General features: G+C 57.8%; 9 protein-coding genes across 9 annotated transcripts; 6 read left to right on the forward strand and 3 right to left on the reverse strand.

The window, feature by feature from the left end:
- Positions 1–5805: 5805 nt before the first annotated feature.
- Positions 5806–6621, forward strand: MAM_04953 (Arp2/3 complex subunit; the record flags this gene model as incomplete). The annotated part of the gene is made up of 3 exons (XM_040823751.1): positions 5806–6060; positions 6211–6323; positions 6417–6621. 3 exons carry the CDS (start codon positions 5806–5808, stop codon positions 6619–6621), a joined length of 573 nt encoding a protein of 190 aa, XP_040678422.1.
- A 267-nt stretch (positions 6622–6888) lies between these two features.
- MAM_04954 (Methyltransferase type 11) lies at positions 6889–8047 on the reverse strand (the record flags this gene model as incomplete). Its single annotated transcript, XM_040823752.1, has 2 exons — positions 6889–7710; positions 7796–8047. The coding sequence occupies 2 exons, from the start codon at positions 8045–8047 to the stop codon at positions 6889–6891; spliced, it is 1074 nt and encodes a 357-aa protein (XP_040678423.1).
- An 841-nt stretch (positions 8048–8888) lies between these two features.
- Positions 8889–9799, forward strand: MAM_04955 (AP-2 complex subunit alpha; the record flags this gene model as incomplete). The annotated part of the gene is made up of 2 exons (XM_040823753.1): positions 8889–9385; positions 9442–9799. The coding sequence occupies 2 exons, from the start codon at positions 8889–8891 to the stop codon at positions 9797–9799; spliced, it is 855 nt and encodes a 284-aa protein (XP_040678424.1).
- Positions 9800–9828: 29 nt separating this feature from the next.
- MAM_04956 (Armadillo-like helical) lies at positions 9829–12018 on the forward strand (the record flags this gene model as incomplete). Its single annotated transcript, XM_040823754.1, has 2 exons — positions 9829–11793; positions 11860–12018. The coding sequence occupies 2 exons, from the start codon at positions 9829–9831 to the stop codon at positions 12016–12018; spliced, it is 2124 nt and encodes a 707-aa protein (XP_040678425.1).
- Positions 12019–12396: 378 nt separating this feature from the next.
- On the reverse strand, positions 12397–13326 carry MAM_04957 (alanine racemase family protein (ISS); the record flags this gene model as incomplete). The annotated part of the gene is made up of 3 exons (XM_040823755.1): positions 12397–12905; positions 12988–13147; positions 13219–13326. 3 exons carry the CDS (start codon positions 13324–13326, stop codon positions 12397–12399), a joined length of 777 nt encoding a protein of 258 aa, XP_040678426.1.
- A 283-nt stretch (positions 13327–13609) lies between these two features.
- Positions 13610–14752, forward strand: MAM_04958 (uncharacterized protein; the record flags this gene model as incomplete). The annotated part of the gene is made up of 1 exon (XM_040823756.1): positions 13610–14752. One exon carries the CDS (start codon positions 13610–13612, stop codon positions 14750–14752), a length of 1143 nt encoding a protein of 380 aa, XP_040678427.1.
- Positions 14753–15406: 654 nt separating this feature from the next.
- MAM_04959 (Sds3-like protein) lies at positions 15407–17160 on the forward strand (the record flags this gene model as incomplete). The annotated part of the gene is made up of 2 exons (XM_040823757.1): positions 15407–15814; positions 15934–17160. The coding sequence occupies 2 exons, from the start codon at positions 15407–15409 to the stop codon at positions 17158–17160; spliced, it is 1635 nt and encodes a 544-aa protein (XP_040678428.1).
- A 534-nt stretch (positions 17161–17694) lies between these two features.
- MAM_04960 (uncharacterized protein) lies at positions 17695–18567 on the reverse strand (the record flags this gene model as incomplete). The annotated part of the gene is made up of 1 exon (XM_040823758.1): positions 17695–18567. The coding sequence occupies one exon, from the start codon at positions 18565–18567 to the stop codon at positions 17695–17697; it is 873 nt and encodes a 290-aa protein (XP_040678429.1).
- A 2350-nt stretch (positions 18568–20917) lies between these two features.
- MAM_04961 (ARS binding protein 2) lies at positions 20918–23166 on the forward strand (the record flags this gene model as incomplete). The annotated part of the gene is made up of 2 exons (XM_040823759.1): positions 20918–21304; positions 21373–23166. The coding sequence occupies 2 exons, from the start codon at positions 20918–20920 to the stop codon at positions 23164–23166; spliced, it is 2181 nt and encodes a 726-aa protein (XP_040678430.1).
- Positions 23167–24574: the final 1408 nt, after the last annotated feature.

Consider the following 24574-nt stretch of genomic DNA (forward strand, 5'->3'; position numbering starts at 1 on the left):
GCCCGGAGCCGAGCCCGATTCCAAAACCCACGGCCCCGTGCAGGCTCTCTTGTTCCGGCGGCGACGTTACCGGAGCCTTTGGACGCATCGCATCGAGTGCGTATGTTACTCTGTACGACACGCACACATTTTCCGCCGAGAAGCCAGGGCTCAGCTTTTTCGCTCTCTGGCTGTGTGAGTGCCCCATAGTGTACCGGGTGCAAGCAACAAATAGGGTTGCTTCGCAGGTCCTGAGTCCTGACCACCATCCTGGGGCGCAACATCTTCCATCAAGGCCTTGGCTTGGGCCTTGGGCTTGGGTCCGCTTGGAAAGGGTGTGTGTGTCCTCAGCTAGCCTCGAGCCCTCCCAAACAGGGGCTGCCAGCCTCACCCATGGCTTGCTACTCCGTACTCCGTGCTTCCGTCCATGTAGCCACTCCGTACCAGAACCTTTTTCTTCGGGTTCCTGACAGGGACCCGCCTCCCCCGGAGCCTTGAACTGGCCCTGCAGCAGGGGTTCGAATGTTGGGCGTAAAAGGTGGCGTTGGGGTCCTTTTCTCAATCATCGTCCCGGCCGCTTGCCCAAAGCCCGACTTGGGGCAGAATGTCCTTTGCCTCAATGGCCTGCCCAACTAGCTGGGAAAAATGGAGAAACAAAAGGGTTTCATGCTCATGAGGAGAAAAACAAACTGCTTCTCCGTCCTTAACCAGGTACATCCATTCGCTTCGCCTGCATAAGCTTTGCCTCGGATTATTTGACGTACCGAGTACACAAGTCTTGTTTGATATCAAAAATGCATTGGCATTCGTCTGTCTCGGCAACTTGTTCACTGCGCCTGGACGTTGCCAACTCTTAAAAGGACCGGTGGTGCTCGGTAGTTCGACTGGCGGCTGCAGTTGGCAGTGACATGCATGCGCGGTGCTACATCTCGGTGCCGTCATGGTTGAATCCCAGGACAAGCTCGTGTGCTCTCTGTTCCGACTTTACTGATGGTGTCGAGCAGCATCGCCTGCAAAGCACGACTTCTCTGACTTGTCGCGATTGGGGGCTGTTAAAGCCAAAGCTCGCCAAAGTGGGCATCGACTGGACCAGAACGCACAAAGACAGCCCTCATTGTGAGCAAGCAGACACATGCCACGCATCCCTGTCAATCGTCCCGACAGTTCGGATTATTGACCCAAATATGCAGCGCCAACAACAATAAGCGGGCCGAATCCCTGCATTGGCTTGAGTGATGCGTACGTGCCAGGTCTGCTTGGCTGCATGACGGCCCCCATTGTTCTTTCTTATGCCTCTGTCAAGCCAGCCAGACAACAGGACGATAAATACCGCTTGCGTCTGATTTCGGGTTCAGGCACGGCGCCCGCCGAAGATTCGGTATAAATAGCAACGCCACAAAACGTTGTACTACTTCCAGACCTTTATTTCAGCCTTGCCATCAAAATAATCCGCAACGACGTGCCTCCACTCACCTCGTATGTATATACGTGGGTTTATTTTTGTGCCGCGTCTCTTTGTTTTCTCTTCCTGGCGCAGAAGTAGTATTTGAGCCAAATAGCCATCCCGAGTCCTTACCATTCGTAGTCTGTCCAAACTGTTGGGTCCTTGGTCCGGGTCTCGCCGTTTGGGCTTGGCAAAGGCTATTCTTCTGAATCACTTGCCGTGTCCGTCAAAGCAAGTGGCGTAAAGGCACATTTGTGTGTGTGCTGGTCGGCGTCAAAGGGCGGGGGACGCTTCCAGGGCAAGAATTTTTGCGACTGCTCACGGCCACGGAGAAATGAGCGCTTGTTCCAGGAATCAGGGGACCAGGAACAGCTTGAGCCCTATAAGGATATGGGATGAAGCGGCCAAGATGCACAGGGCCCCCATGCTTGGCCCTTGCAGGCCCGCCGCGTTGTGGCATTTCCAATTTTCCCATGTCAATTCCAGCACATGAACGCGCCATCGGGACACGTATGGTATTTCGACCTCGCATCGGACTCGCCAGCTGAGAAGGTCCGCTTGGCCGCGCCTGCCTCGTTCCGTTGCCTGCTACGGAGTCCTTCGTGCTGCCACCTGGCATGGTTCAACAGTATTCAACCAGACCGGGCATTCTTGAACCTCAGGCAGCCTTCAAGATGACTTCGATGTCATTCTTCTCTTCAACATACAGCACGTTGGCCACTACGTTTTGTTTGCCCAACAGACGGCATCCAGCCATTCCATCGGGCCACCACTCCCTGCAAGGACGTTGACGCAAGTGCCACAGCAACTGACAGCAACTGCCGCCGCTAAGTTGACCGTGATGGTCAGACAGGGTACATGCCTCCCTGGCTACGGAGTACCCAGGTCTTTATGCACGATTTATATACCAACTCTCGAAAATTTACAGGCTGGTGATGTTTGCCACTCCCTGCGGTGCTTGCGCAGGACAGGCCGTGGTGTGTATACAGAACTCGTGTACTCCGTAGGCATCATGCACTCACGCTATTTCAGGCGCTTGGGATCAGACGATGATCAAACAAGGACAGCAAAGCAAGCGGGCTAATCCCAGACAACACTTCAGGAATATCACGGATCTCGGAGCTTCTGCCACAGGCAGGCTCGCCTGTCGCGACTTGGTAGTTCCGTCCTCCAAGTTACACCTTACGTCTTGCGACGCCAGCTATGCATCGCTGCATGGTTAAATTGGCGGTGCAATGTGGCGTCAATTAGCATCGGCATTGGAAGGATCCTAGTGCTGGTCGAATTGGGAAGCCTTCCAGAATGAGAGGGGCGAGCAACCACAACCACCATGCGTGTGCGGCTCCCGTGCTGCCCACCCGCACTTTGACGATGCGTCTTGCATGGAAAAGTAACGCGTGCTGGGCTCGTTCACGATCCCTGCCCTGCTGTGCAGTTGACGACAATACTATCGACAAGCAAAGCCCACGCTCTGTCTGCCAAGATAAATGAAATCTTCAGCGTGGCAGTTCTAGTGGAATGTACCGACAATTGCGGAGTGCTCCGGAGACAATTTCATGAAATCCTCTTCTTCATTCATGCTTGGCACACGATATCCGGCACCTCGTACGGAGGGCTCCAGATGTTACCATTCGGAGTCGTCATCATTTGTTGTATGCACCCCAGCCATCCTGCAATACGCATGCTAAAAAAACACACGTGTCAATGGCACGCCGTTGCAGCGCCGTCTTATCCTTGCCCAGCTACGAACGTACGTCGGTCGGTACTCAAAGGGTAAATTGGATGTTTTTTCCGCGCGGTTCCTGCATTAGCTTGTTTTCGGCGAGCTAGTCCCAGGCAATAGCCATCGTGAAACAATGGCAATTTGGTATCCGGCTAGTCCTCATCAGTCATTCTGCCTTTAAAAGCTCACGTCATGTTGATTACTAGTGACGCCTGCCGACTGGTTGGGGGTGTCATATTGAACAGAACGTCTCGGGCGGCCAACGGTGGCATCCGCTCGGCCAGTCACAACTTGCAGCAAGCTCGTCTGCCGGCGAGTTCAGTCTCAGTCTGGTAGGGCCCGACTCATATCGCTTGTTTTACCGGGATGGCCAAGTTGGTCCCTCAGGCTGCAGCAATGCAAAGGGTTTGCCTGCAGCTGGAGAGGTAGATGAATCATGATAGCCTGTTGCCAGCCGCATATTCTTCAACGCAACCGCATAGACCGTTTGCAAGCCCCAGCCGATATTACGGCAAGCTAGGATCGCAAGCAGGACTCAGATCCTTGCTTCTTCTCAGGACGAGGGTTGCGGAACACACAAGTATGTACGTAGTACCACTATGCCCAGTCGCCTCAACGGCGGAAGCAGCCCCCGGTGGCCGTCTCAGTTGACTCGTTCCTCGTTTACAGCATTCTGTCTCGGTATCACTGGTTTGCGTCGCACGGATCAGTACTGCTCTGTAACTCGCGCCTGATGAACTGGAGCTGACCCCTGTTTTGACAGGCGCCTCGAGATCGCGGTCCCCCCCGGGTCTGGCGCCACAAACCAATGCTCCAGCGATGAAAAAAGGTTAGGGGTAAATGGGTATTATAATATCAGAGCTTCAATAGCTGCCAGCATGCTCTTCTCCGTTCCATACCGTCGATTTTAGGCTGGCCCACATGTTACGGCCCCAACCCTTCGCTCTGGTGCTGGTGCTACAACCATGGCAAGGCGCGTTGCATATTATTACTGGAGCACCCTCCAAGCATTCAGTACGGAAATGCAGGGCTAGCTGATCGGTGGACAAGGTGCCGTTGCAGGCGAGGCGCATAAAGACAGTGCCCGGCCATTATTCTGCGCTGTCTTCTAGAACCATACGAGGCACAACGTTTCCCGTCTGTTCCAAGGCCCGGCCGATGCATGGCTGGTCAGTGGCCGCGTTTGAAATCAACAGGAGTCAAGATGCGCGTCCATGCGCATGACACGCCTTGATGGTCGTCGTGTCAAGGCCAAGGCCAAGGCCATGACACGCAACGACGCTCGGCCTCGACCAGGCCACAGACGGACTTGGCTGGACGAAACCGGCCAAGACCAAAAATTTGCCACATAACACGGAGTAGGGACCATCGTCAATCGTCATTCCGCGATGTCTGGGGCTGCCAGACGGCCGACGTCTTAGCCTCACCCCTACTAGCAAGGATCTGTGTTGTTTGTTTGAGCTGGCGCCTGGCAGGCAATCTGGCAGGGTGCCACGGAAGACTTCCGCTTCGTTCTGCCCATTGACGTTCATTTTAAAAAAAATCCATTTTTTCCTTTTTTTTTTTTCAATTTTTCCAATCGACAATTACTCGCAAAGGGCCTTTTGCACGTCCACCGTGGTGGACCTCGGGCCCAGGGGCACGAATTGGCCAAGCGGTCTTCTGTCTTCTGGAAGAACGAAAAGGAGTCGGCCGATACAAGTGGACTGGCGTCCCCAGTGACGATCTCAGACGTCGGTGTTACTATTCCCCATCAACCAAGTTGCAACCACGCCTCTGCCGTCGTGACTCCTGAGAACGAGGTATTGGTTATCTGAAGAGCAGGAGGTAATATCCTCAGCCCGGAGTAGTATTGGGCAGCAAAATCTTACCAGGCGTCACGCTCTTCCCTTGCTACGAAGTCGGCTCAGCTGAAGGCTGTTGTTCAAGGGGGTCGATCTCGACGTGCGTCTGCATTTGGCGAAAGTCGCGACTGTGAGCCGGAGCAAGCAAGAGGCAATAGCTGCGACTTGAACACCTGAGCTGTCACAGCGCCAGGGCTGCAGTTTTCCGCCCCGAGCGCGTGCATTGAAGAACAAAGCTCGGAACGGATCGCCATGTTTAACAGGACGCCTTCGTTGCCGTGTAGTACACAGCACCTTTACTCCGTACACAAAAAATTTGCACGTTTGGGAGCGTGCCGGAGCGACTTTCAGTACAGGGTAGCTGGGCATGCCATGCTGGTCACCAGTCTGCCTCAGACATGCGATGTCACCGGAAACCAATGGTGTAAGACGGCGGAAGTTACTGGTGATCCCATTTAGATAAAGGGTTTTTACTTTCCATGCCCTGATATATTGGGGCGGGTACCGGACATTGGGTGAAGGAGACGCAGCAATTTCACCATGCGGACAATCGAAGTACTTGGACAATACAAGATAATGCCGTTCCGCTAGCATAGTACTTTGGAATGCCCGAGTCCGGCGCGCCAAAAGAAAGTATAGCACTAACCGACTCCAATCGCACCAGCTCGTCACCCCACGCCGCGGCCCATCTCGCCCCGCCATTTCGTGACGCAGCTTCCATCACGAGATTCAACATTTGAACGTTTGAACGTTTGAAGCTCAGCTCCAACCGGGCATCATCGTCAAAGCCAGGCTCTCGGCACGCCCATCCAACCATGTCCATCATCCAGCAGCACACGAGCGCCACGCTCAGCGACGCATGGCGAATCATCAAGATCGACGCGTACAACGAAGATTCCAGCGTCAACTTTGACACCTCGACGCTGCACCCGCCGCAGCCCGAGATCAGCGAGGCCGAGGTGCGCCAGCTATCCGGACAAGTCCGGCAGTTGCTGAGGGGAGGCGACGCCGAGGGCGCCCTGAGGGGATGCCTAGAGACGCCCGTGTACAACGGCAGCGAGGCCGCAAAGGTGCGTTGGGACAAGAACCTCGTCTGCTGCCTCTCTCGGGCGCCGGGTCCGATCCGAGGGCAGACAACAAAACACGACACCGCCGACACCGACACGCAATGCTAACGGCGGGCTGGGGCGAGGGAAAAAAAAAAGGACGCGCATCTCCAGACCATCATCGAGGTCTTGCAGTCCATCAAGGCGAGCGACATGAGCCCTCTGCTCAAGAGCGTCTACGAATCACCGGGCGGCAGCGAGAGTCTCGACGTTCTCATGAAGTACATGTAAGCAGAAGCCCGGTGCGGTCTCCCGTCGCAGCGGCAGCGGCAGCGGCAGCGGCAGCGGCACACAGGCATCGCTGACTCGCAGGCCGGTAGTTACAAGGGAATGGCGGCGGGCCAGCCCAAGCCAGCGTCCAGAGTCACGCCGCAGTCTACCGGCGGGTTCGGCGCTCGCCCCGGCGCCTCCAACGAGCCGGCGGCCGCGGCCATGAGCGTCCTGCTCAGCTGGCATGAGAAGCTGGTTGACGTCGCGGGGCTGGGATGCATTGGCCGGACCATGACGGATTGGAGGAGAGTGTGAGGTGTTTGTTTGGTCGGATCCGTAGAGTGCTGGAAGGACATGGAGGAAAAAAAAAACAATAAAAAAAACAACAACAACGGCATACTCGAGTTCCATAACAGTAGTACACCAACAATAGTACACACGGGATGATATGCAGAGAGAAATTATCCTTGCACACGTGCAAAGTGCAATTTTATCTTTTAAATTTCCGTCTTGACTGCGGCTGCACGAGTAACATGGCCCGGGGCGCAATGTAATACGGTACATGACTGTGTGCTCTTTTCGCTACCTCTTCTCCAGGACATCCTTCAGGTTCACCTGGCCACTGCCGCGAGCCAACGGCTGCGGCTGATGCTCGCCCTCCTTCCAACCGATCATGTATATGACCCTGAAAGTCGCCGGGATGGAGCCGTCAGGGTTCCCGTGCAGCTCCCTGTAGATAGCTTCGTTGGCGAGGAGGACGTCTCTCCGGATGGGGCCCATCTCCCTGCCCAATATGGCGTTGTTCTCCCCCATGGCCTGGAGATCTCGCATCAGCGCAAAGGTGTCGGGGTAGTCGACGACGATGTCATCCACGTCGACGGTCAGCATTTTGAAGCCGGCCTTTTGCAGCAAGCCGCCCACGTCGCGCACGTCTGCGAGCGGCGACACGCGGGGAGAGAGCCCGCCCCTTCGTTCTAGATCGGCGAGCTGCAGCGACGTCCGGAGCTCAAACAGCGTGTCTCCGCCGAGCATGGCGCCGATGAAGGGGGCGTCTGGCTTGAGGACGTGGTTGATCTGGGACAAGACGCCGGGGAGGTCGTTGATCCAGTGCAAGCTCAGCGAGCTCAGGACCAGGTCGAACGAGCCCGGGCCAAAGGGGATGCTCTCCTCGTCCCGGAGCACCTGGCGCGTTATCTTGAGCTTCCCGTTGAACTCGTGCTCCGAGTCGCGGTACAGGAGCGTTTCGGAGGAGTCGGCGGCGACTAGTTCGGATATGCGCGCCGACAGAGGCGGCGATGAGGGCATCGACGGGTCCGGGTCGGGGTTCTCGCGGACGAGGGCTCGGGCTAGGTTGCACGAGTTGGCGCCTAGGTCTAGGACCCTGGGAAAATGCCGGTTGATGTCCTTGTTTGTTCGAGCGGGCAGTCAGCAAGATAGTTGCGTGGAATTTGAGCGCTTCAAGGGAAGGGTGAGTGCCGGCGAATCGTACAAGGAGTCGCTCGGAGACGCGGACGGCAACCTCGTCCTTGAGGTAGTCTGCCTGGCGGCTTTCTCGGGGCCTCGAGGCAGCCCGTTCCTTTTGGAGCCATTTCGTCCGTCGGTTAAAGACTTGAAATCGCGGCGCGCCGGCGGAGTGAAGGGCGTATCTTCGTCTGCTCGAGGCCTGGACAGAAACGCGGGACAGGGACGACAGGCTATGCAGGACGTTGCCCGGCGGGCTCGGTCGCATGCATGCTGACATTACACTGGGAGGGGACGCAGAGAGTAGATGCGGCGACAGACGGCGGGCGGCGATGGCATTCAGTCCATCTTGAAATGGGCGGATTTACATGTGGTCAGAGTTGATGGAATCAAAGCATCAATTGACGTGAATGATTGATGGAGATGCCGTTGCGCCAGACATTAATGGAGACGCGAGTGGCCTCGGCGGCGGCAGCCGCAGGCACCAATGGGCAGCCCAAGGGCCTCCGTCTGGTACGTACCTACGCAGTGCACGTCAACTGGTGGGTGTCCTTGTGTGCCTGTGCCTGTACCCTCGTCTGCTGAAGAGCGGCTCCCGGACCCGACTGCGTTCAACTGGTCAAGTTCGACCAGGTGCCCAGTATTGGCCGACTCCCCCTCCTTCAAGGTCGTCGCCGGAGCTGTCGAGCTCAGCAAATCGCCACCTTTCCGTCTGTCGTCAACCCGTGGCAGGTCTGAGGTCTGTGACGGAGATATATCCCGGGGTCAATCACCCGTTGGCCGCCTTCGAAGTTGGCAGCTGTGGAGTGCTCGGTGCGGCGGTTGGAACGAGAACATTGGGAGCTTGCCCCCCTTGTTTGCTGCGCATCCCACTCGACCACCACCACCACCACCACCATCACCACCAACATTGAATTGACACTTGGACGCCCGACAACGACGAGCGACGGCCCGAGCATCCGTTGCAATTCGCCCAGGGCATGTGTGCCATGACGACGCCATTGTGCCTGCGCCCGATTGACAACTGAATCCCCCCCCCTTCTCAGCCATCTCGTCCCGCCCGCCGGGACGCTCCAGCGAGACGAGACGTTGGCCAGGGGCTCTGACCGACGACTTCAACCATGTCGGCTCCAGGGAGCGGCTTTCTCGGCCGCTCAAGCAGCAGCAATGCCAACATGCGAGGCTTGGTCCAGTTCATCGCCGATTTGAGAAACGCCCGGGCTCGTGAGCTGGAAGAGAAGCGAATCAACAAGGAACTGGCCAACATTCGACAAAAGTTCAAGGACGGCAACCTCAGCGGCTACCACAAGAAGAAATACGTCTGCAAGCTGCTCTACATTTACATCTTGGGCTGGGATGTCGACTTTGGACACCTCGAGGCAGTCAATCTCATCTCGGCACAAAAATACTCCGAGAAGCAGATTGGCTACCTCGCCATGACGCTCTTCCTGCACGAGAAGCACGAGCTGCTGCATCTTGTGGTCAACAGCATTCGCAAGGATTTGCTGGAAAATAACGAGCTTTTCAACTGCTTGGCTTTGCACGCAATCGCCAACGTCGGAGGCCGGGAGATGGGCGAGGCGCTCAGTTCCGAGGTTCATCGCCTCCTCATTTCACCGTCTGTCTGCCCACCCACCCCAACCCAACGTTTTCACCCAACTGACGAGAACACAGGACTTCAAAATCGTTTGTCAAGAAGAAGGCTGCCCTGACTTTGCTGCGGCTCTACCGCAAGCATCCCGACATCGTCTCCCCCCAGTGGGCCGAGCGCATTGTTCACCTCATGGATGACACCGATCTGGGGGTTGCCTTGTCTGTCACGTCACTCGTCATGGCTCTCGCTCAAGACAACCTCGACGGATACAAGGCGGCTTACGCAAAGGCAGCTGCGCGACTCAAGCGCGTCGTTATCGATGGCGAATACACCACAGACTACCTCTACTACAAGGTTCCTTGTCCCTGGCTGCAGATCAAGCTGCTGAGGCTCCTTCAGTACTTTCCACCCTCTGGTATGTTCGGCTCCTATGTCTAGCGTGCATGGTCTCCGTCGTGCTGATTGCCATGTCCGCCAAAGCAGAGGACACCCACGTCCGAGACATGATCCGAGAGTCTTTACAGCGAATCCTGAACCTGGCCATGGAAGCCAACAAAAATGTGCAGCAGAACAACGTCCAGAACGCAGTCTTGTTCGAAGCCATCAATCTCATCATCCATCTCGATACCGAGCACGCGCTCATGAAGCAGATTTCGTCTCGCCTGGGCCGATTCATCCAGAGCAGGGAGACAAACGTGCGATATCTTGGGCTGGAGGCAATGACGCATCTGGCTGCCCGGACAGAAACCCTCATACCCATCAAGCAGCACCAAGAAATAATCCTCGGGTCCCTCAAGGACAGAGACATTAGCGTCCGCAGAAAAGGACTGGACCTGCTGTACAGCATGTGCGACGCCACCAACGCCCGCATCATTGTCGGCGAGCTGCTGCACTTTCTGCAGAGCGCAGACTTTGCCATTCGCGAGGAAATGGTGCTTAAGATTGCCATTCTCACCGAAAAATATGCCACCGACGTCCAGTGGTACGTCGACATCTCGCTGCGCCTGATTGCCATGGCTGGTGATCATGTCAGTGACGAAGTCTGGCAGCGGGTAATTCAGATTGTCACCAACAACGAAGAGCTTCAGGTCTACGCGGCACAGACTGCTCTGCAGTACGTCAAGTCCGACCATTGCCACGAGACGCTGGTCAAGATTGGGGCGTATATCCTGGGCGAATTCGGCCACTTGATTGCCGATCAGTCTCGCTGCAGCCCCATTGAGCAGTTCATGGCTCTCCAGGGGAAGCTGTCTGGCTGCTCGCCCAGCACCCGGGCCATGATTCTGTCGTGCTTCATCAAGTTTGTCAACTTGTTCCCCGAGATCAAACCACATCTCCTTCACACATTCGAGTTTTACAGCCACACGTTGGATTCGGAGATGCAGCAAAGAGCGTGCGAGTACCTCACGCTGGCGAATATGCCCACCGACGACCTTCTGAGGACCGTCTGTGACGAGATGCCGCCCTTCCCCGAGCGGGAGTCTGCTCTCCTTTCCCGACTCCACCAGAAGCATGCAAACACCAGTGATCGCCGTACGTGGGTGGTTGGAGGCAAGGACGCCAATTCTGATGGCACTGAGCTCGGCATGGCGAAGCCGGGAGCCCTTAAGAGGACCTTTAGCTCCGCCGCGGCGCTCAACGGCGGGAAGGCCAATGGGGGCGCCAACGGTGCCAACGACCTCGCCGGCCTGGACATGAACGCCGCTTCGCCGTCCGAGCCCAAGATGCTCAAGGCCCCCAACCTCGCGAGCGCGGCTCACCTGTCTCCGGGCTGGGAGAAGGGCTTCGAAGAGCTCATGCTGCGGTCGGATGGCATCCTGTACGAGGATGGTCAGCTTCAAATCGGCGTGCGGTCCGAATACCGCGCACAGATGGCTTGCCTCATCGCCTACTTCTCCAACAAGTCGCCGTCGCCCATGACTTCCTTCACAACCACTCTGGATCTGGACGAGAGCGAGAAGAGCAACCTGGCCTGGGACGTCAAGGGTCTCCCCGACAGCACGATTGGCGCCGGAGGGCAAACGCAACAGGTCATCATGTTTGAGTCGAAGAAGATTTTCGAGAAGAGCCCGACGGTGCGAATCAGCTACCTGGCCGGCGCGTTGCAGGCGGTGACGTTGAAGCTGCCCGTCGCCGCACACAAGTTCATGGATCCCACGGATCTCTCCGCCGAAGACTTCTTCAAGCGCTGGAAGCAGATCGGGGCCGGATCTCGCGAGGCACAGGCAATCTTTGGACTCACAGGTGGCAAGGGCAACAAGAGAGAAATCACGGAAAAGTTTGTCACCAGCACCGTCGAGGGCTTCCGATGGCGGGTGCTGGACATGGTTGATCCCAACCCGAAGAACGTGGTGGGCGCCAGTGTGTTGCACACCTCGGAGGGAGGAAAATTCGGCTGTCTCTTGCGTCTGGAGCCCAACTATTCCAGCCAGGTAAGAGGACGCTCGCCGGGCGAGGCTCGCGCAGTGGATTGAGTTTGACTGACAAAAACGTTGCAGATGCTCCGACTCACAATCCGCGCCACGGACGACTCAGTGCCGGCAATCATGTTGAAACTCATGCAGGAGAGACTCGCTCAGGGGGTCTCGACCGTCGCCGAGTACCAACCGCCGAGCCGTCAGGAAATTTCGGAAGCGTTTGGGAACACAATGGTCTAGACTGGCTGCGAGACGCTCCTATATTCTGATCAAGGTGCGTGTTTTGTGGCTGCAGCAAGGACGGGGCAGGTTTTCGGGACGGGATCATCTTGGCGTTGTGGAGGAATTTTTCTTTTTTTTGTTCTCCTTCCCGACCGCCTCTTCACTTTCCTTTTTTCTTTCTTTTTTTTGGCTTTGAAACGTGCATTATGCAGTCGATGGTTGCTCTGCATGGGGAGTCTGCAAAGGCAAAAATTGGGACGCAGAGTGTATTCTACTTTCATGTCATGGCACCGATACCAGGATTTCCAATGAGATTCTTTGTCTATTTTGTCTTGTTTTTCCTCGACGTCGATATTGCAGCCAGAACCATGGTCACATCGGGCACTGCCACTACGGCTACTCCCTAATCTTTGCATCGGCCTTTGCAGGCCTGGTGCCGAAGATGGTGCTGCCAATCCTCACCTCGTCGGTCCCCAACACAATGGCGCCCTCAAAGTCCTCGCTCATGCCCATGCTCAGCTGTAGCCTGCCGTGCTCGAGCGCCAACTCCTCGGCGACCAAATCTCTCTGCTCCCTCAGCGCGACAAAGTCCTCGTTTTCATTCTCCGCGGTCGTGGCCTTGCTGCGCGCTATAGCACCGATTGTCATGAGCCCCAGGAGGTGCAGATGCCGGCAGTTGGTGATGATTTCGCGGCACAGCGCAACGGTTTCCTGGCCCGGGGCACAGCCGGACTTGGCTTCCTCGCCGGACGTGTTGACCTGCACGTGGACAGAGAGTTTGGGCAGCGAGGGGTCCGAGGCGAGCACGGCGCCGCGCGTGGTGTCGAGGAGGTTGGCCTTCTTGAGGGTGTCTACGGACGAGACGCAGAACAGGTTGGGGATTTTGGCGAGTGCTTTACAGTGGCCTGCGTGCGGGGGTGTTTCATGTCAGTGCTCACGGGTACCTTTGGTGAGGACAAGGCTGGGGATGATTACCGGATTGCAAACCCCCGATGAAGTGCCATTGTATGGTCTTGGGGAGCAGCTGTGCCTTTTGGGCGAGTTCCTGCGTGTAGTTTTCGCCAAAGTGGCAGTGGGGGTTGGGTGCTTGGTGGAGGGCGAGGATGTCGTTGGCAGGTTTGAGCTTGGATACGGCGACGAGTCTGACCTGTGGTTGTGGTCGTGGTTGTGGAAGTCAGCCATCCGGCATCGTGTGATGGATGCGCCGCGCACACTTACATGACGGCCGTTTGCGAGCGCACTGATGCGCTCCTTGACAGACGTCAGCTGCGCGACGAGAGCCTGGGCTCGCGTGGGATCGACGCGCATTTCCTCGGCTACGCTCATTGCTCCAGTCCTCCCTGCCAAGTCTTTGGATAACCTGCGGCAGGGCGAAGGGCGAAGGGCGAAGGGCGAAGTGACGACTCGGGATGATGCCAAGCCCTCTTGGTGATCGAGTCTCTGTGGGCGGCCGGCTCATCATCGGCGGGTCCACTTTTTGGACTTTCTCAATGCTGCAGCTTGCAGTACGGGGGTAACTACGTTGCAAACCACCACGCTGGTCACGTTTCAATGCCCATCACCAACGTCCCGGCATCAGCAGCCAGCCGGTGGCCAAGTCACGGCCGCAATGTCGGAACAGAGACAACACGCCCGCAGGCGGACGAGCAGCAACGCGGCCGCGCTGCCCATCAGGAACGGCCAGCACGCGCGGGAGCAGCCCAAGGCGGCGATACAGCCCAAGTCGGCGCACACCTCGGACGCCTTCCTCCACGACTTTCTGGACCCCTCGTTCGACCCCGCCGCCTACCTGAATGCTGCCTTGCCGCCCCTCGCCAGCAGCAGGCACCCGTCTTCCCAGCCGGGCAGTGCCGCCGTGCCGCTGGCGGAGCTATCCGCCCAGGCACAGACGCTGTTGTCGCAGCTGAATGCGCAAACTACACGGCTGTCCAACACGCTGACGCAGCTGACTGATGATATTTTGAGGAGCGGCAGCCGCCTGGCGTACGAGGTGGAGTTGTTGAGGGGTGAGACGCTGGGCTTGTCGGAGACGCTGCATGAGACACTCAAGGAGGACATTGAGGTTTTCGTCCCCGGGGGACTGCAGCCGAATCACGAAACCAGTAAGGAGGCCGCCAAGAGGGATCCAGTCGAGGGCAAGAGCAGGGATGCCGAGGACGGCGTCGAGGCATCTCCTGGTGCTGCACCCAGCCCAAACGACCCGGAATTCATCAAACAGCTGCAGACACTGACCATAGTCCGCTCGCGCCTGGAAGCCGTCATCAAGACCTTTGGAGACGCCATGGATTTTACATTCCCGCCCTCGGAGGTATCCGTCAGCTCGGGGTTCCTGTCCGTGTCCGCGCCGGAACCCGGCTCCGAGCAGCAGAGCTCCGAGGACAAGGGCCAGCAAGTGCTTCAGAAGCTGCGCGACGAGATTGCGGGCCTCCTGCAAAAGAGCGACGACCCCGTCCGGGGCATTGAAGAGGCCGCCGCCAGGGTCGAAGAGCTAAAGGAGCTGGCTGTCGTGTGGAAGGGCACGGCGGAGGAAAAGGGCCGCAACAAGTTTATCGAGAGTCTGGCCAAGATGGTGGAGGATGGGCACAGAGACTTGGTGAGGGAGATGGACCAGGCGGCGAGGAGGGACGGCCGCGCCGCGAGCTCTTCGCAGGGGCGGAGGCCCGGCGACAAGGAGATCGCTGGCGAGGAGACCAGAGTGCCGGGGGGGTTCGGACTCATCAGTCAGCTGCAGAAATTGAGAAGTGGACTGTAGATGACGACTCTGTGTGACCGAATGGGTATGCATAATGTGAGGCCATGACGGAGGTCAGTAACGTGGGAGTCAGCATACAGTGCAGGCAGGCGTTGCTTAAAGCTGTCTACACTGTGCGACGGCAACTCCCATGCCCCTTTGGAGTCGTTTCGACCGAGGCCGGCCAATGACAGCCCCCCCGCGCGAGAACCATAGACGCAACGGGCAGGCGGTGAGTGGATCGGGGACTAACACCAAGCCATGCCAGCCGCCTCGAGGTCCGCAGCACCTTGGCAGACTTGCTTGACCTTTGTCGTCGTCGTGGTTCTTGCTCCGTCCTCACTGGCAGGTGGTGCTTCAATCCAGCTTGCTGTCCTTACTTACATGCTTCTCTCCTTCAGTCTTTGCAGGCGCATTGTGCAGCACTGTCGTTGGTTTGCCTGCTCGATCCGCCGCTCGCTGTGGACCCGACCTTGGCCTCGCCAACAAGGAGAACAAGCTGGACTCTGAGCGCCGACTAGGACGGCAGACTGCCTTTGAACACGGCAATCGCACCGCTCTGCATATTCTTCTCTCGCCGGTCCCATCTCCCGTCCGACGACGTCGCTGGCAACTGATTGAACTTGACCGGCCGGTTCCTCCTCCCACCAGCGGCCGCCTCGCCAAGCTCCGACGATGGCCGCAAGTGACAATGCAGTGCCCTCGGCCCTGAGCGGCAAAGCCGAGCGACGCTCTCCTCCCGCGGCGTCACAATCGAAGCGAGACAGAAAGAGACAGGCTCTCATGGAGCGTCTTTCCAGCATGACGGATACGTTCCAGCGCGAACAGGACATGACGTACCGCGATCAGCTGCAAAAGATCCAGTACGAGATCGGCCTCGTGCAGCGATTCGACCCGTACGACACAAACGCTCTCGAGGTTGCCGCCGAGCTTCGAAGAGAGCATAGGCAGACTCAGGGCCCCCCGGTCCATGCCGAGTCTGCTCGCAGCCTCATGGACATGGCCGGCATCAAGTTTCCCAAGTTTATGGACGAAATTGAGGACCTGATTGAGATTCGTGATTTTCAATTGACACAGTCAAAGGTAAGCGGGACCAGGCAAGACCAGACCTCGCTCGCCGCTTGGAGGGCCCCTCGCTTTGTGAATGCTGAATGCGGCTGACATTTGCGGTCCGTCGCCTCCTTTTATTTCCTCTCTTCCAGAACGAATATGAGCGAAAAGTACAAGAGTACAAGAATACCCACGCCTACAAGGTCGAGACGGCCCGCCGCGAGCACATGGCTCTGACCAGCACCCTGCGCGACCGACTCATCAACACGCTGACACAAAAGAAGAACCGACTGAATAGGGAAAAGGAAGTGCTGGAGATTAACGACTCCAACGCCTTGCTCCTCAACCCCAATCACTTTTCCCTCACAAACCCTGGCAGCCCCGGCGGAACGCACGGCAAGCGCGCAACCAGGCTCCGCAAGGACGCCGACGACCTCCAAATGTTCGCCGACAAGAAGCGAAAGCGGAATCCGGGAGAGGAGGACGGATCGCCCGCCCCGATGCGCCGTGCCCTGGATCCCAACAGCACGACTCCCCTGTGGCAGTCGGAGAAGGCACGTGCCGTTGCCAAGCAAAACGGTCCCATCTACAGCATCGACAAGCTCTTCACTGATAAAGAATTGTCCCTGCACTACAACAGCGCGGCCCTGGCTGCTCACCAGTACATCCTGCGCAACCGGGTCAACGGCAACGCCTCGTCCCCCGACGACAGCGACTCCGGCAACGGGGACGACAACGACGCCGACTCTGTTCCGTCGGCGCCCATGATGGAGCGCCAGGTCTCTCACGCCACCCGCAGCACCAGGGGCGGCGCCGGCACCAACTTTCTGGACGACAAGATTCTGGGCGTCGAAGGCATTGCCAACTTCGAGGTGCCGGCCAACCTGGATCTGATGCACGCCCAGGAGCCCCCCAAGATGCCGCCTCACGTGCCCCAGCAGTATCTCAAGCCGTACCCGAGGACGGCGGACCAGAACTTTCCGGTCCCGCTCTCACAGGACGACATCATGTCGGACCTGTCCGTCATGGGCTTCCTCAAGCAGTACGACCACACCCACAAGCCCGGCGCCCACCTGGACGCCCCGACTGGCCTGCGCAGAATCCTCGAAGCCGTCTCCATCCCGTACCAGCAGGGCCGCTTCGTGGCCATGACCAGCGCCGCGCGCGAAGACCCCGAAAACTTTCGCGACTCGCTCGGCATCACCACCAGCAGCCTGCGAGACCAACCCAGCCCCGGCGGCCACGGCGGCTCCAGCCAATCTGTAGCCGGATACTCTGCGTCTGCCGTGCCGATGAGCAGGCAGAGCAGCCTGGGCGGCGTGGCCATGAGCCGACAGGGAACAACGGGCAGTGGCCGGGGGAAAGGTCGCCGCGGCTAAGTGCGTTTTTTTAATTTTTTTTTCCCTCTTCTTTTTCTTGGGTTTGGATCAGCATGCAGGATTCGGTCATTTCCTTTTGGCCATGCGGCGACGGCGTCTCTGTCCCGCCAGTATTGTTTTGTTTTCCCTCGTCTTGGGCTATCAAGAGGTCCGATTGGAACCACACATGCCGTGCTGCTTGTTTTCCCCATGACGCGGCTTGGCTTGCACTTGTTGCCTTGCGCTGGGAGGGGTGGGGGGTGACATTGATATATCCTTTGGACAATGAAGGTCTACTTTTGCATCGGTGTGCGTGCATGTGTTTTGTCATGTCACAGTTTAGCAGGATGTCGGACTCGCTTCACGATTTCTGGTTGGGGCTGCGCGCATCATGTACTCGGCAGTATAGATATGACATCTTGGGCGTCTGAATTGACCATTGATTGATTTTTTTTCCCCTCTCGGATGCGGTGCGGCAAGACATGACTACAAAAATGCTAACGATTTGCAACTACAGCGTAGGAAGGAATCAAAGCCCCCCCCCCAAGAGAAGGGTCACGGCCCAAACACCAGAGCCCTCACCTCGATGCTCTCCCTCGGCTCCGCGTCCGGCCTCGTGCGCGGATCGACAAAGGCCGTGTGCGGCACGCGGCCGCCGACGCGGCTCCCCGGGGCCAGCGACGCGCTGTCAAAACACTCGAGCAGCAGGCGCTCGCTGCCCGTCATGCCGCTGAGGTAGTACCACTTCTGGCGGGGGTTGTGCTTGACGGCGGCCGTCTCGCCCGTGTAGCCGTCCGGGTAGCGGTGCTCGATGGGCACGACGTCGGCGTCGTCGAGCGTCGAGGTGCTCGCAAACGAGAGCGGGAAGGACTCGACGGGCCCGCGGTTGAGCGGCCGCCACACGTTGACGAGGCGGTAGCGCCCGCGCAGCAGCGCCTCGGCCTCGTCGTCGGCAAAGTACCGCCGAACGCGCTTCTCCACGGACGCGGCCGTCTGGTCGATGTGCACCCTTGTCACGGGGGTCCGGGGCGCGCCTGGGTCGGCGGCGCGGCGGATCGTGTGGTCGAACAGGTGCACCTTGCGGGAGCCGGGGACGTGCCTGAGCAGCAGCTGCTCTACTTCGGGGTAGTACTTGGCCCTGATGGACGCGTCGTCGGCAAAGGACGACTCTGCGGACGGCGCGACGCCCGTGATGACCTGGAAGGCGTCCTGGTCGAGGCTGAAGGCGGATTCGTGGCCGCGGATGTCGTGGATGGGCGTCGCGTGCGTCTCGTCGCTGTAGTTGCGCTGCGGGATCCCCGCCGGCGGCTGCTCGACGTAGTTGAACGGCCGGGCTGTCTTGTCGGCGGGCGGTGCGTAGAAGTTGAGGTCCGCGGTGACGGTTCCGCGGGGGACGCGGTCGGGAGGGGAGGAGGACGGGACGGCCATGGGCGCGAAGAGAGATGACGGATCAACTGACACGGATCAACTGACGACGGTGCGGCTGGGAGGGGAGCGGCTTGGGTTGGATGGGATGATGGGCGGGATGGGATGTTGGTCTTATTTTATCTGCAGTGCACGGCGGGCAGCTGTGAGGACAGCTGCCGCGGTTGGATTTCAAAGCAAGCTGCGGGACGGGCAGCCGATTAATAAGACCCGTCGGCGGAAGTTCCACGGAGCGCGCACGGAGAAGTTCGGCCGCCGTTTTGGTGCGCTTACGTCATGGGTGCGGCGGGGACCGGTGGAAGCAGCTCGACGCCCGGCCCCGCCCACCTTTGACTAAATTAAATCCGTGGCAATTAGTCAGCCGGGCAAGCGACCGGACGACGGCAGCCTGTACACCGCAGACGCAGTATGAAATGCTAGGCTTGTCGTGCCGGACCGGACGCGAGTAGCGTCCACGGAGTACGTGGGGTCAAGACTCTGCTGTGATTCGCGCCGTCGCCGATGGAAGCCAGCAGCACACTTGAGTGCTTGAGACTGTAAACCGTACACAGCTTATACGACGCAAATCTTGTGGCGGGATTGTATTAAATATGTAAACTTGTGTTGTTGTTTCTTTCAATGGCGATGAATTTTCTTGTCCGTAAACGCTAACTACGCAAGTGAATTAACAAACTCGACTTGTTTTGTGCTTCCATCTAAGCGTTTCTGCTAGTGTAGTCATCCGGTCTGAGCACTAAACGGCAGCGCAAACGGATCAAGAAGTAGAGGCGCTTGGCTAAGTATCCCTGATACACAACTCATAAGTGTGTAAGTATGCCTTCTTGGCTCTTGGCGGTGGCAGGTTCAGAGTCTTGGCTCCTTAATCTGACGGCCCCGACCAACGAGGGCTATATATACAAGGATTTGCTTGTGTGTGTAACCTGACCATATACTTCAACGTTTACCATGGCCATACAGCTCTGATTGAATGGTTGTGTGAGATATCACACTGTATCTCACAAGCATCATCGGCAACTTGCCGATTCAGCCTATGCTTCACACAAGGTCCCTGTCACTTGGCAAATCATACGTAGGCGACAAAACAAATGAATGGAAAAAGACTGAACTGTAACATTCCATAGAAGCATTATTTTTCCGTAACTGGTAAACGCCCATAACACATGATACACATGATCACACAGAATCCTCCGAGTAAAATTACACGACGCTCGAGCAACTCAGCAGAGCAAAGATCAAAACATAATCTTGAAGTGGAACATGGTACTAAAGCAAACCGAGATTTAGATCTACCTGATGTAGAAGGCCTGCGGCCAAGTCTGATATTCTTCACACAAAGTCATCAAGCGTTGTCGCAAACATCCTGACACCATCTGCTGGCGGCCGGGCAATGGCCCAGCTGGCGTATCTCAGCAAGTAGCTCTAACGACAGAGTGACCACCATCCCGTCACAAATGTAGTCGTCAAATAGTTTTTCAGCGACATGCAGAGACGCGCAATATAACTACCATGAATATAATATAAGTTAACAGAGCCGTCACGTGCCGCCTTGTCGCCTGCGCCCAACCTCGGCGGGTGCGTGCCTTCCCCGCAAATTGCCGGGGTGGAGCCGACGTCAAGCTTGCGAGCGGGGTCATAATCCCCGTGCCGATTCCGAATCCAACACTGTGATGCTCCACTCCATACCCACCAGTCCACCCAGTGCCCGCCCCCGTCGACCCCCTATTTTGCCCAATTTCTACCAGCCACACTGACCTAATTACAACCTCCATCTTCCACATGCGAGGCGAAAGGCGGCCATTTTATCCAGGATCAAACCATTGCCTGGTTATTGCACTGACTCCGATCGGAAAGACCTGCCGCACCAGGAACCAATTGCGCGACTCCTACGCTCCTGTTCCGACTCGTAATTTTGGCCCCTTTACTCCGTATCTGGGGCCACGAACGAATGGGCCGCGCGGAAATAGCGTCTGAACCGCCCTCGTCAGCCGTCCTCCTCGCCGCCGCCGTCTCCACTCTGCAGCGACCAGGCCCAGACGTTTGATCGCCCACATCCAGAATCCCGAGCAACCAGCATTAGTACGGAGCAACTACCGAGCAGCACTTGCGTCAGTCAACAGGGGCAGACAGCAAGAAACACAACCGTCCGAGCAACTCGCGCCCCCCCCCGCCCCTCTTCAGGCGCCGGGGAGGGGAGGGAGAGACGTGTTGGAAAGAGGAGAGGTACAAGGAAACAGACGGAGGAGAGGACCAAACAAGAGAAAAAGAGAGAGCGAAGAGGTGGGGTGAAGGAGGAGAGGGAGAGTGAACGACAGAGAACGCAAACCGATGCTGGCGGCGTAGTCAGGCCCCAGGCATGGAGCAACAACGTCACAGCAATGGAGTCAAGCATGTTGGGGAGGCTATGCCATCACCGCATGGGTTTGTCGTTCGGCCCACCCTGCCGGACAGAGACGTAAACCCTGCTTCTATAGAGGAAGCCTATGTGCGCTTCATCTTTTACTGCAACCCTGCTCTCCAGCTCGACTGCGACACGGACAGTCTGAGAGATGCCTTCCGCTCCCCTCCGCGCAGCGGTGGCAAGTCCTTCGATACATTTACCATATACGAACTCGTCAAGAAGTTTTACAACAAGGAGATTAAGACTTGGACTGAGTTGACGACGACCCTTGGCGTTGAGCCGCCTGATCCAACCAAAGACGAGAGTGCGCAAAAGGTTGCACAATATGGTGTTCGACTAAAGGTCTTTTTCCCCCTTCCCTCCCTTCACATATATATCTGAGTCTTCTGTGAGGCTGACTCTGACTCTAGAAATGGATGAACTCGATGCATGTCAAGGCATTCTTTGAGTATCTCATGAACATACCCAATGACTACTGGATGAGGGTTCCCACGGACCATAACCCTACTGGCAGTGCCGTTCGTGACGGCGTTGCCCTTGAGGATGACATGGCGCTGAGGGCTTTGCTGCCCCATATACGACCCAAGAGAGGCCGCAAGAGACCAGAGGCAGACGATGTTGTGCAGCCACACCCCCAGCGACAGCGGCTGTCACCGGCCTCTGCGGCAGACGACTATCGTCAGGGACAGCCAGGGCCTTGGTCGGCTCATCCGGATGCCCACGGAGGCACACCGTTGGACGCCCCGAGAACGCAGAATCCGGCTGCGTGGGGACAGAACGAGTCATTACAATCCCACGTCGGGCGCTGGCCGCAATCCGCAGTCACACCCACGACCAGGGGCTCCTTTTGGGATGATGCTCTTGAGCCTCAATTGGCAGTGGCTCAAAGCAAGACAAAGGTGTCTAGTCATCGCAGAGGCGCCAAAAACGTGTCTTCGGCGTGGAAAACGGTCGGTCAAGACCCGGCCACCCGGCCAAGAGGTCGGCCCCCCATCATCCGGACGCCTGCCGATGCGCCCGGCCAATATCTGGCGCATGGCTGGACGCCAACTAATGAGACCACTCCGCCGGGAAATCCATACTATCCCAGGCCAAACCCACCGGCACATACAGAACAGCCGCAGCCGCAGCCGCAGCCGCAGCCACCGGCGCAGCAATATCACCACCAGTTTCCTGGAAACCAGAACGGAGCCATGTCCACTGGGCAGGGTGGCCAGCACGCACCGTACGAAGGCACGCCAAGACCATCTCGACCTAGCATCTCATTACAGCTTCCCGAACGAGCCAGTGGAAGCGTGCGCTTGGCTACACCTCCCGCGCCAGCACCAGTGTCAGTCCCGGCATCAGTACCAGTACCAGCGCCAGCGCCACGGGCGGAGCCCGCAGCATCACCTGCACAAGTCCAAGTCAACGGCGTCGAGCCCAGTGGCCAAGTCCCTGGCGACGACAGCAAGTACCAGGATGGCTGGCGCAAATTCGCAAGGGAAGCGGCCGATGCCTACGAACTGCCCCCCCAGAGCCACGGCGCGGCCAGCCCAGGTAACTTTGGAGACAAGGACAAGGCCAAGGACAAGGACAGGGACAGGGACAGGGACAGGGACAAGGCCAAGGACAAGGACAAGGACTCTGAAAAGGACTCAGACTTGCCCGACTACTACTTTGACAGGATGGACGACCGGACAAACGTCGACGTGCTAACAGCATACTTTACGCGCTCCATGACGGAAGCCGACTGGCGAGACGTCGACGGAAACCCAGCAAAGAGCGTCTCGCTGGAAGAATCCGCCGCCATGGTCCACGCAATGCTCCAAACCATGTACAAAACCGCCACTTCGCCGCAGGCCTTTCTCATCAACCTGGCCGCGCTCGCGGGGTCTACGACGCTCGTCACGACCAGACCAAAATGCACGCGCCTGAGCGAGATTGACGGCCAGTTCCGGTACAAGTGCGAATGGGAGTATCGCTTCGGCCACGTCAAAGGCGGCTTCACGTTTGAGCAGGTGGTGCCGGCAAGCATGTGGGCCAAGACGAAGCATCCGTCGACCAGGGACGAGGACGAGGACCAGGAGCCTGAGGGCGAGTTCACAAGGGAGTACTGGCAGAAGAAGTACGAGGCCCTGACGGCCGAGCTGGAGAGTCGAGATAGGGTCCTGGCTGATTTGAGGGACAAGGTGACCAAGGCTCTGGGGCGGGACTTTATGTGACATGGGCCTTGACAGGTGCGGACTGGCGCGCTACTATTTGAAATTTCAATTTTCCCCGTCTTGGACCTCATCCAGGTGTTTGACGGACTCGGTGCGTTTGATCAATTCCCCCAAGGGCGACACCGCTGCTCTACTATTTGTCCTTTGTTGGCACAGGACGCAGAGTGGTGCATATATGACCATGGCCGCCGGTGACCTCTGTAGATGAGGCATCGATTGACGAGGCGGGGGTGGCGAGGACCAAGGCGGAATTTGTACATTAGATAACGGTAGGGATATCAGCGAGGCGTTACATGCAGTATACATCTGGAACAATTGGTCACGGAGATCCAAGTACATCCGCAGTGACGTGCCTGCACGAAGGACGTGCTTTGCTCCCCGAGGAACCGACTACCTTGTCTCTCTCTAGCTGGGATATTGGAGTCGGCCGCCGTCCCTGCAAAGCCGGTACGGGGCAACCTGGGGAGACACGCCTGGTGGCAAGAAGAGCTTGATTCCAACGGTACAGGCTGTGTCGCCCTGGCGGACTGTGATCAAACATGGGTCGTCAGATTAGGCCTTGCGCTTCAGTTTGGTGCACGAGTAGCGTCTCGCGTGCGCCAAGACAAACGGATCGGATGGCACACACGCACGGGCTCATGCACGAGAGGGGATTCCGACGCATATTGGGGAGACATCGGGGCTCAGTCCACATGGCAGTCAGGAACAGAGCCGGCTGCTACGTAGCGTCTTGGCTTTTGAAGCCGCGCGACGGGTGCATGATACTACGTAGTTGGTTGCCTGGGCGCCTGACTCGTCGGCACTCGGCATGTCCGGATTCCGGAGCAGGCAGATGACTACAGTTTACGTCTGCGCCGCCCCGCCTGTCAGCAGATATGGTGTGTCTGCTCGATGGTGTGGGGTGTGGCTCGTTCAAGATCTGTGACTGGGGGACTCATCTGATGCCGCTGTCACGACTCAGCACCCGTCCCAGCACCCGTCCCCGTTTGCAGCTCTTCTTGGCCGCGTCTTGGCGGCGGCAGTCTTTGCGGCAAAAGCCAAAACGGCTTGCCCTGTATGCCAGCCGCATCGCCCGCCTTTCCCGGTTTCGAAATCTTGACGAGGCTGGTAAGCGAGCGTGACATGACGGGGAGGAAGGAGCTTGAGAATCGAGAATCGAGAATCGAGAATCGAGGACCATAATTTGAGCAAGTTGGGCGAGGCCATTTCGTGTCTTGGCTGCGACGGCCCAGGCTCCAAGGTTGCTTGCCGTGTTGCAACTTGCTGGTCGCTTTTTTGTCTCGGCGCGACGCAGGTCTGTCTGTCCGTCCGTCCGATCGGTCCGCGACCATTGACACTGCCCGCTGGACCAAGATGCAGACGCCGCATGTCTCGGGTGCTATTGTTTGAGCAGACCCCGTCTTGTTGT

This window comes from Metarhizium album (assembly GCF_000804445.1).
Source record: "Metarhizium album ARSEF 1941 chromosome Unknown scaffold_11, whole genome shotgun sequence".
Lineage (NCBI taxonomy): Eukaryota > Fungi > Ascomycota > Sordariomycetes > Hypocreales > Clavicipitaceae > Metarhizium > Metarhizium album.